The 10617-nt window shown below is 54.9% G+C and overlaps 3 protein-coding genes across 3 annotated transcripts; 2 read left to right on the top strand and 1 right to left on the bottom strand.

Annotated features, from left to right (window-relative positions):
• Window positions 1–656: 656 nt before the first annotated feature.
• M406DRAFT_48426 (uncharacterized protein) lies at window positions 657–2809 on the top strand (the record flags this gene model as incomplete). Its single annotated transcript, XM_040924365.1, has 3 exons — window positions 657–1047; window positions 1112–1242; window positions 1331–2809. 3 exons carry the CDS (start codon window positions 657–659, stop codon window positions 2807–2809), a joined length of 2001 nt encoding a protein of 666 aa, XP_040774085.1.
• A 1397-nt stretch (window positions 2810–4206) lies between these two features.
• M406DRAFT_64282 (family 67 glycoside hydrolase) lies at window positions 4207–7112 on the bottom strand (the record flags this gene model as incomplete). The annotated part of the gene is made up of 3 exons (XM_040924873.1): window positions 4207–5082; window positions 5223–6883; window positions 7091–7112. The coding sequence occupies 3 exons, from the start codon at window positions 7110–7112 to the stop codon at window positions 4207–4209; spliced, it is 2559 nt and encodes an 852-aa protein (XP_040774084.1).
• Window positions 7113–9635: 2523 nt separating this feature from the next.
• M406DRAFT_28179 (uncharacterized protein) lies at window positions 9636–10193 on the top strand (the record flags this gene model as incomplete). The annotated part of the gene is made up of 1 exon (XM_040918454.1): window positions 9636–10193. A coding segment is annotated over one exon (558 nt), but the record flags the coding sequence as incomplete, so codon positions are not given.
• Window positions 10194–10617: the final 424 nt, after the last annotated feature.

Raw genomic sequence — 10617 nt, 5'->3', positions numbered from 1 at the left:
TTTCTACCCTGTCTTTTTTTCTTGCTCTTTTTTTTCTTCTTCCTTCCCCTTCTTCTCGGCAGACAACACAGCTCTTCTCTCATCTATAGTCAACTCGTCTGCCTTCCTTCGTGGTTCTTTCCCTCCCTCCTCATATCCTCCTCCACTACCTCCTCCACCCATTGCTCTCCCCCTCACACTCTTCATTCCCAGTGCTCGTCTTATCTGTCAAGACCAGAGCCCCCTTTGCACACCATTGTCCTGATTCAAGCCAGATCAGCCACAGCCTAGACGCTCGCTGGCTGGCTGGTTGATTAATCTGTTATCATTCGCCGAGTATGGACCCCTCCAGGCGCATGACTGCTCAGGACAGGATTCTATCGTGGACGGCTGAAAACGGTAGAGGCGTGGACTTCAGCAGCCACAGCCACCACCCCATGATGCCGTCTCGTTCTCCCCAGTGGTTGGACCACTCCCACCCGAGCCTTGCGTCGTCGAGCTTCATTGTTGATTCGGGATCCGGTTCGACGTCTGCCACTTCGAGCTCGTCGTCGGTCACCGCCCGACACATGAACGGGCAGTTGTCGCCCATCAGCACCGGTATGGATGGGCCTGCCTGTCCGTCCACTGACGACAGCGCCTGTTCGTCTGCTACGGAGTCGTTTCAAGCCCCACCAATGTCGCACTCGGCTTCTTCGTCTTCCACGACCGACCTGTGGGGCATAGATTTCCCCGAGAACTCTGACGATGTTCACGTCACGCATGTCCTGGCCGACCCTGACGCTCATTTTGACTTTGGTTCGGACGACGGCCTAGCCGTGCCCAAGGTCGAGCCGATGGAAGAGGACGTCCGCCTGGATGAAATCAAAGAGGCCCCTCCGACCCCCGTCCCGAGCAACACCAGTCCCACCATGACCCAGCCGAAGCCGAAGCGCCCTAGAGGCCGACCTCGAAAGCACCCATTGGCCCCTGCCTCTGCCTCGAACAAGATCACAAAGGGTCGGTCCAAGACCGGGTGCCTAACCTGCAGGAAGCGTAAGAAGAAGTGCGACGAGGCCAAGCCAAGATGTACGTGTCTCAAAGTTCTCGTCCCCGCAATGGTCGAGGCTACCAGGCTAACATTTTCCTCCAGGCATGAACTGCGAGAAGAATGCCGTCGTCTGTGAGGGCTATCCGGAGAAGCAGATATGGAGAAGTGGCAAGGATAGACTTGCCGAAGGTGCGTACGCAGACGCCAGTGGTGGCGTGACGACTTATGACTTCGTATGCTGACCAGGCCGATTCAGGACATTCGCACCGCGCCAACCCCCTGCCTGTCATCACCATGCAGTCCCTCTTCCACGGCCTGGAGAATGCAGAGGACATGATCTTCTGGAAGCACTACCACGCCCACCTCAGCACAGTCCTCACCGTCGAGGGCGAGCACAAGAACGCATTCAAGGATCTGCTCATCCCCATTGCCACGAAACACCGGGGCCTCATGCACTCCATCCTCGCACTTGCCAGCAAACATCTTGACTTCGAAACACCCTACGGCCTCAAGATCCTCAAGGACAATCCCAACACCACACTCGAGGCACTCCGGCAGAGGTCGGACTACCACCATGAGAAGGCCATGGAAAAATTCTACGAGGACATCGCCCGCTCCCAGGGCGCTAATAGGGACGACCCAGAGTACTCGACCATCTTGTCAGCCCGCTACGGTCAGATGATCTGCCTGCTTCTCGAGGCACTTGCAGAGGGCAACCCCCGTGGCGAGCACAGGGTGCACCTTGGTGGTTACCAGAGACTGATCCAACACTCCCCGCCAGAGGACCCCGCCTTTCTTTCCTTCATCATGGAGTTCTTCCAGTACCACATCTTTGCCGACGAGCTCATCCGCTTTCCTCAGCCACTCACTCCGAGGCTGGCCTCGGCTGACTGGGCACCTATTACCAGCATACACCCCCCTCGGCTGCTGGGTGTCGCAGATGGCTTGTTCAACTACCTGTGCCAGATCACCTCGCTGAGGGACACCATCCGATCCAACATGGCCGCTGGCGTGGACCCTGTTGTGGACTACACAAGTCTGTATCGAGCAGCCGAGATCGATGCAGCGATCCGGGACTGGCAGCCATGCTGGCCACCCGGAGACAGCAGAGATCGTGTTTCGCTTCTATACAAGCAGATGATGTGGGTCTATCTGTTCCGCACAATCTACCCGCCCTCGCCCATGTCTCCACCGTCGTCGGCGAACGTGTCCCTGTTTCACGGTTCTGCTGCCGGCTCTGGAGCGGCCCACACGCCTCCTACTTCCGGACACAACAGCAGCTGCTCCTCGCCGTCCATGCGGCCTCGCACGTCGGCATCAACTGTGCATCCCCAGCCTGTTCGTCGCCACACCATCGCCAACTACAGCATCTCCCCGCTTCCCCCTCCTCCCGCCAGACACCACCAGCACACGTCAAGCCTCGACTCGACTCGCCAGTATCAACACGGCACCACCTCGCCCCCGCCTTCCCGCCATCCCCCCAATCATGACCCCAGGATCACTCTTGCCGTTGAGGAGTCACTCTCCATACTCGACTCGTTTAAGCCCAGCGACCCTTCTCAGAAGCTTCTCCTAATCCCATGTCTCGTCATTGGCACAGCATGTTTCTCCCCTACACAACAGGATCGAATACGGGCTGCTGTCAAGACGGTCAAGGGGTACACGGGCCTGAGGAACTCGGAGCGGGTGTATGAGCTCCTGGAAGAAGTCTGGGGCTGCATGGCGCGCGGTGAATGGGGACGCGTCTGGGACTGGCAGGACCTTGCCAAGAGCATGGGATGCGATGTCCTGTGCTGTTGATCATCTCCCGATGTTTCGCAATTGATCAGCCTTTACGCCTAGCGAATGTCAACTCATCGCCAACATCCTTCCCCTCATTTCGACATACGACCAGGCCACATTCATCACCCTATCCTACGAACTTGCCTCATCAACCAACACGCCCACCTTCATCAATTGCATCCAGGCAAGCCCCGTTGTTTTTCTTCTCGGCCCTCGCTGGGCTTGTCAGGCCAGATATTCAGCTTCGCTTCTCGAAAATACCAGCCTCAGCGATCCAGCTTGGCTTCCTGTCTTTAAAGCATAGCTACTCAGGAGTAAAATGGCGTGTGTTATTTTGGTCGACAATGATTTTCCTCCACCTTTTTGTTCTTTCGTTTCGTCTTGCTTTTTCGTGTTCTTTTATCCTTCATTTCTGCATCTACCATCTATCTACTCGGGGATCTATAGCGTTGTATTTACTGACTTTGTATGGGGTGGACGGTTTCTATTTCCGTTGTCGTTTCGTTTATTTTGGTTGGAGTTTGCTCGGAGTTTTTCCTAAGCGCGGTACCAGTCCGGTCATGGTCAGCGGGATGGGCGGGTGATCTTCTTGTTGGGATGGTTTGGGTTTCTTTTTGTCTCATCTTCTTCACGTCACTTTCGCTTGGCATTCATATTGCATATTGGGACTACTCTCCGCCCTCGCACCGCTCCCTTCCTCCTTCCTGGCAGCCGTGCTCGTATCGAGAGAGCTGGAGGGTGGGCGGGCGGACACTGCGTCATCATGTACAAGCCATGACAGTCTATACACGGGGGGTAACTTTAGAAAATTGGCATCGAGTTTTTTTTGCCGGGCAGCAACGGACGTTGTTCCGATGCCAAGGGCGCCACAACCTACACACCCTGTGCCACCGATCGATGCAGTGTGACCGTGATGGTGTAACGTGTACTTTGAGCGTGAGCGGCGCGGGGGTCGGTCGAGCGGTACAGTTCACTATCAAAGTGCAGACACCATGTCTCTGATGAGGGTGCCGTGTCTCAGATCTTCGCGGGAACACGATGTGCGGATGACCCCCTTTTCCCGCCCCCCAACACGACACCACCCTCCATGATGTGGGTTGGTTGGATGGTGTTTTATTGAGGGGTGCGATGAACATGTGTACTTTCTTGGTGGACAAGAAAAAGAAGAAGAAAAGGGACAGCTGACACTGGAATTTAGGTATGAGGCACAAGCACAAGAGCCAAAAGCACCGGCTACTTTGACAGACGGGTCTGCAAGCAATGAAGCTGCTACTGCACGCTAAGAACTTTGGATCACTTTTTTTTCCCTTTTCTCCTTTTTTCTTTCTTTTTCTTTTTCCTTTATTCTCCCCTGCACTCCTACGTCTCGGCCATACCCAAATAAGGTGTGTGGCTTTTCTCTCTTTTCTTTCTTTCTAGTCTATAATTCCCTGCGGCAGGAAACTGACATAATCCACAAAAGCAGCCTCGATACCCTCGGGGGTCCCCACAAGCTTGAGCTCCTCACCCTTGGTGACGCTGACGCCCGTAAAGGTGATCCTGGTGGCGGCGCTCTCATCGGGAAGCTGGCTCGGGGCGTGGCCTAGAGTGTCCTCCATATCGCCGACCCAGGAGCCGACGGACCTATTCCCAAGGAAGACCTCCCAGCGGGCCCTGCCACCGATGACGTCGAAGTAGTTGACAGCGAGGTCATAGACACCAGTGTCGAAGGAAACCAGGGCGGTGGCAGTGCCGGCGGTGTCGTTGGTGGTGGTCATGATGCCCTTGTACCCGCTGGCGGCCTCAAATGGCTCGACGTAGAGAATCTCGTACCCGTCGAGGGTCATGTCCTCGGCCTCAATGCGGTAGGGGTGGTGCATGACGCGGCCCTGGGCGTCGGGGAGGGAGGTCATGTTGTAGTAGAAGTCGACGATGCTGTCGCGCCACACGAGGGCGTGGCCGGCCTGGTAGACCTGCCTGTGCAGGACCTCGCCGTAGCGCTGGGGGTCGACGCCGGGGCGGCCCTCGAGGGACCTCCACATGCGCACGAGGTCCTGAGCGGTCTGGGCGCCGGCGTAGTGGGCGTCGTAGAAGTGCTGGATCACGGTGGTGCCCGAGTGGAGGGGCTGGGTCCAGGGGACGTGGTGGAACCAGAGAAGCAGGTCATCGGGAGTGGTGGCTATGTCCTCGTATTGCTGGTACACCTGGGGCGGGTACTGGGCGCTGTAGCCTGTGCCGTTGCCTGTGCCGTTGAAGACGGTGCGGTCCATGCCTACCATTGTTGGGCCTGCGCGGGTCCACTGGCAGTAGCCCTAGAACGAAGGGCAAAGAAAGAAGAAAGAAAAAAAAGAGTCAGTCAAGAGATGAAGGATGGAAATGTATGCAATAAAGGAAGAAGAGGGGGCAGAAAAGAGAAAGAAAAGAGAGAGAGAGAGAGAGAGAGACAGCCTACATTTCCATCCTGCGACTGAGGCTTAGGCCCATAATGGTTGCCCAGAATATTGGTCAGGGTCTGGATGCCCAGGTTGCCCGTGTAGTTCTCATAGGCGGGCCAGGACAACATGGACATCTCAGTGAGTGTGTCGACAACAGTGTCGTCGGACGAAAAGGTCAGGCGGATCCAGTCCTGGAGGATGGGCTCCGGGTCGAGAGCAGGATCCCAGGCGAGACGGCCATAGCCGTACAGGTTGGACATGGCCAGGTGGCTGCCGAGCCAGGTGGCGTTCATGCCGACGTTGACGACAGCGGCAGAGCCAGAGAGGGTCCTGTTGAAGCGGCGGCCGCCGACAATGTCACGCACGAGCGAGGTCTGGTTGTCGACGCGCAGGTCAAAGTCCAGCACCGTCTTCCACAGGGGCGGCAGGTAGACCAGGTGGCACTGCTGGCCCAGGTACTCCTGGGCGACCTCGAGCTCGATGCCGACGTTGGTGTCGACCAGGTTGGCAAAGAGCGGGCTGGTGGGCTCGCGCACCTGGAAGTCGATGGGGCCGTACTTGATCTGCACCACGACGTTGTCGTCAAACTGGCCGTCGAGCGGCTGGAAGTAGTCCACGGCGGCCTTGGCCCGGTCCGCGTACCAGTCCGTCTCGTTGAGCTCGTCGTTGTAGACAAAGGCCCGGTACATGATGACGCCGCCGTAGGGGGCCGTGGGCCTGGCGAACAGGTTGGCGCCCTCGGCCAGCGTCCTGTTGTAGGACAGGGGACCGGGCTGGCCCTCGCTGTCCCCCTTGACCAGGAACCCTGCGAGGTCCGGCACCGTCTGGTAGATGTAGTCTGTGATGTTGGTCCACCACGCCTGCACGGCCGGGTCGAGAGGGTCAAAGGTGCCCAGGGTGGCGTTGGGACTGGCAAAGTTGAGCGAGATCCCGGCCTGCACGCCATAGGGCCGCATGATGTCTGCAATGCGGCCCAGCCCCGCGACGTTGGTGTCGTTGAGCATGTTCTCGTCGGCATTCACATTGTTCACGATCAGACCGTTGATCCCCACCGAGGCCAGCAGGCGGGCATAGTCGGCGACCCTGCTCAGGTTCTGCCGCACCACGCCGTCCGCAAAAAAAATGCTGGCCCCGGCGTAGCCGCGCTCGATGCTGCTGTCGAGGTTGTCCCACTGGTTCACCCAGCGGACGGGCGCGTTGGGGTTGCTGGCGTAGGCGACGGGCGTGAAGTTGCCCTGGGCCAGCTTTGCGAGGTACGTGAAGGTGCCGTAGAGGGCGCCTCGTTCCGTGTGGGAGAGGATGAGGACGTTGTCGTCCTGTGTCGTGTCGAGCCAGAACCCATCGCCCTGGAGGAGAAGGGCGGATGTGTTGGCGGTGGTAGCCGCACCGCCTGCCTGGGTGTAGGCGTCGAAAGTGCCGACTGTGATGGAAGACGTCGAGGCGTTCTGCTGCTGCTGCGAGGAAGAGAGGGCAAGAGAAGTGGTCACCGAGACGGACTTGCCCAGAATCCCCAGGAGCCCTTGCTTCAGCTCCACGCCGGCCGTGTACACGGGGCTGGACTGGTTGGTGCTGAGGGCCACCACGGTCGAGGGGATGCTGTTGACATGGTCTGCTGCGTCGGGGATGCGTGCGTAGCGGAGCCAGGCAGCGAGACCATCCTCGGCCGCGGCTGGGCCTGCTGCGAGGATTAGGAGGAGGGGGAGGAGGAGTCTGCACAGCATGGTCATGGTCGGAGGGGGAAGACCTGATGGTAGACCGAAGAAAAGAAGAGGAAAAAGAAGGGGAGGGGAGGAGAGTAGGATGGTGAGGTTAAAAGGGGAGGAAGTATTTATTATTATTTATTTTATTCTCATTAATTATTGCAGTATCTTTAGCCCGGATTTACAGTATGTAGGGACTGAGGTCATCCATCTAGCCCACGGACAAAGAGTCCCACGACTCGGATGCAATCATGATTTGCTGGGTCGGCACCATGTGCCGTCTCGCTAAAGAATTCCCTTGCAGGGGAGGAGGAGGAGGAGGAGGAGGAGAGCCATGACTTTCCTCTTTTTCTCTCTTTTTCTCTCTCTATCTTATTCATTGCCTTGTTGAATTTCCCTGCAGTCTTTGTCAGGGTTTCCTGGTACTTGAAAAGAGGAAAGAAATTCCCTTGTAATTATAGGTGTGTGTGTATTTCTCCTGTTACCATAGCAGCATCATGATCGTGTTCGGTGTTGCTGAGACCGACGCCGGCGGTGTATTTTGTGGTTCTCCCCAGACTTACAACGGGGAATCCATTCTCTCCACATGGTCATGCGGGGGTGGTTGGGGTTAGAACAAGAGTCGAGTGTTCCCCCAGATAATCTGCTAAGAAATATGTGGGGGAAATTACATGGAATGGGTCGAGCACTTTTACTCAGTCAAGTATTACTTACTCTTTTGAATGATAGAGTGGGCATCGAGTCTCCACGAATGGCCTATAACTGGGCATTTTAGCCTAAATGTCTCCCACATCGTCAGTGACTTGGGGCCTGGGAACGTACCCAACGCAAGCATACGTAGTATTTTACTACCTGGCTAAATATTCCAGAGCACGTGGCCGGGTAAAGTACGTTCAGCAGGAATTGTGCTGGTCGATCAAAAGGGGGAGAATGGGATGAGAATCATTGTCAGAGATGGGGTACCTGAGGACTCGGCTGTTGGAAATCGCTTGAGAATCGTGAGTAAAGACACATCATTCCGAGATCCACATGTTCGTGCTAATACAACGTAGTATTATACAATCAGTGGTTATAGCAAGGACTTGCATGTACCATAATCAGCAGCTGGAAGTCTGGCCGATAAGAACAGGTCAGTGCAAGTTGAGGACTGGATTTGTGGTTTGCTCCACTCAATTGCAAGCGTGGGCGAGGTGAGAAGGCAGCCATGCAAGGGAGACTTATGGGATCCTCTTTTTTGGTTGAGACGAACAACGGGCGCAGTCAAATGGGGCCTCGGAATTTACATGACAAGAAGCGTTGTCACTGCCACCCCTGAGTGTCTGTGAATTTCAAGATGACCTCATGATTTCGCGTTGCAAGGCAATCAACCTCTGGTGTTAGTATAACGCGAGTTTATCGGAATACAATTCAGACTATGCTGTCACAGCTTATGTCTCGGGCAACAGAACCATATACGCTATTCTTTTCTGTGCTATGGCGAGTAATAGATTGCATCACAAGTGAGAGAAACTCTTACATTTTTCACAGCAATTCCGTCTCCAATTCTGGTGATTCCTTTCTATGCTATGGTTTTGTCCTGTGGAGGAGGAAACGAACAAGAAGTAGATCAGAATTCCAGGTGAAGACATGCATTCAGGTTTATTACCTAGATTGTACTCAGTCCTTCATTTAAAGAGCAGACAGGCACAGCACTCCTTATTGGCTCCAAACGGTGCCTGGCTTGACAATCTAGATGGTTGCTGCTCAACTCATAATACTGACTATGGACAAACATACTGTATTTTGAGGCTTAATTGTCTTCTTCCCTGTCCATTCTATATTTCCTCCAATCTCTCGCATCTTACTGTATCTAACAGCAAAATGAGATGGCATCAGTGAGCTCGAAGAGTCCTTGGTCATTCTTCTCAGCCTTTCTGAGCCCCCCATATAATCATACAAAATGATTTCTTAGTTTCGAGCGTGTTCTCTCTGGCTGTATCGCGAAAGGGAGCTGGATTATTGCCATCCCCAAGAATGTGTAGCGAGTAATTGATTAATGGAGCGAACGCTTGGTCTCCGTGTGCCACCATCGTGACTGCCAAGGGCCTCAGAGGAAGGCATTTAGGATATTGTTTGGGAATATAATTCAGCAACTCAAAGAGGCATAGTGTATTGAAAAGGATTCCAACCCCGGAGTGTTAAAGACAACTGCTTATACTGCGTGAGCAACTGCGTAGCACTTGCATTCGCTCTTGGCGGCTGATGGGATGCGGGTCGCTCGGATTGATAACACCGATTTCTGTTTGCTGACATGCGAACAGATACGTCCTGCCCTCCAAAGTGATGATTTCCCCTCTTTAACTATAGATTCCATTGGTACCTAGCCCACATTGCCTGTTCCTCTATGATCCCCTTGGATTTTTCGAATGTCATAAAATGCCTCCAGCACTAATTCGTACGTCCAATATCACATTCTTTTTCTCTCTCTCAAGGCTGGGGCCTATCAGCTTCACAATCGAGCCCACTAATCTAACCCTCATTCTCCCACAGCTGCGACAGAATCCTGGGATGCCTCCTCGGCTGCCCTTCTAAAGAGGGCCTTCGACGGCCCAACAACCACTCTGAATGAGAAGCTTCTTCAAAAGGTGTGTAATGAGATCCACCTCCTCCCTTCTCCCCATTTCCCTCCAAAGCAGGAAGGACATGCTTACGAAGGGGGGGGGGGGGGTTGCTGTGTAGACAAATCATATCCTTCCCTTCTCCTCATCCTCTGCCATTCTCGATCTCGGCTGTGGTGTCGCCCAGATACTCGGCCGCCTCCTAGACACCTACGGCGCTGACCTTCCCGCTCACACGCGCCTCGTCGCTGCGGACCTCAATTCGGAAATGGTCACCACGGTCCAGAGGCGCAAAGCTACCGAAATCGCCGAGGGGAACAAGATCTGGGAGCGGGTGGAGACGGCCGTCTGGGACGCGCAGGACCTCGTGACAGCGGGCGTTCCAGACAATGAATTCACCCATGTGACAGCAGGCCTGCTGCTCTTCACGGTAGAGAGGCCTAGAGACGTCCTCGCGGAGATCAGGAGGGTTCTGAAGAACCCTGGGGGTGTGTTCGGGATGACCAGTTTCCGCTCAGCGAACTGGTTAAATTTCATCGAGGACGTGCTGAACACAGTGAGGCCGGGCACGAAACTTACGCGTGTTCCGACGCCGTGGGCGTCTGTCGAGGCTGTCAGGCAGCGGCTGGAGGAGGCAGGGTTCAGAGATGTGAGTGTGGAAGAGGTGCAGGTATTTTATGGGTTTGAAGAGCCCGAGGCGATGACGAGGTTCAGTCTGGCGAATATACCGAGTGTGAAGGCGGTGACTGCGACCATGGCAGAGGAAGACTTGGAGCAGGCGGTACAGACGATGGTCAGGCGGTTGAGACACAGATTCCCTGATGGGGCGGGCAAGTTGGAGGGTAGAACGATTGTAGCTACAGCAAAGAATTAACTGAGATTAGTATGCAGATTACTAGAAATGTTTCTGATTACACTGAGAATTCATGATGATGCGGTGATGAGACGAGATTTTGAGACGTATGCAGGTTCCGTCCAGGGTACTTGAGATGGACCAAGAACGATGCAACATGCTGCTGATCAGCCCAGTAAAGGTTGCTACATCAACGTCGTGGTGTAAATCAGCGTCAAGATAGCAGCTCATGTAAACTGAATCCAGACACATGCCACTTTTT

This window comes from Cryphonectria parasitica (assembly GCF_011745365.1).
Source record: "Cryphonectria parasitica EP155 unplaced genomic scaffold M406scaffold_6, whole genome shotgun sequence".
In the NCBI taxonomy this organism is placed as follows: Eukaryota; Fungi; Ascomycota; class Sordariomycetes; order Diaporthales; family Cryphonectriaceae; genus Cryphonectria; species Cryphonectria parasitica.
This window is presented reverse-complemented; position numbering and strand designations above follow the sequence as displayed.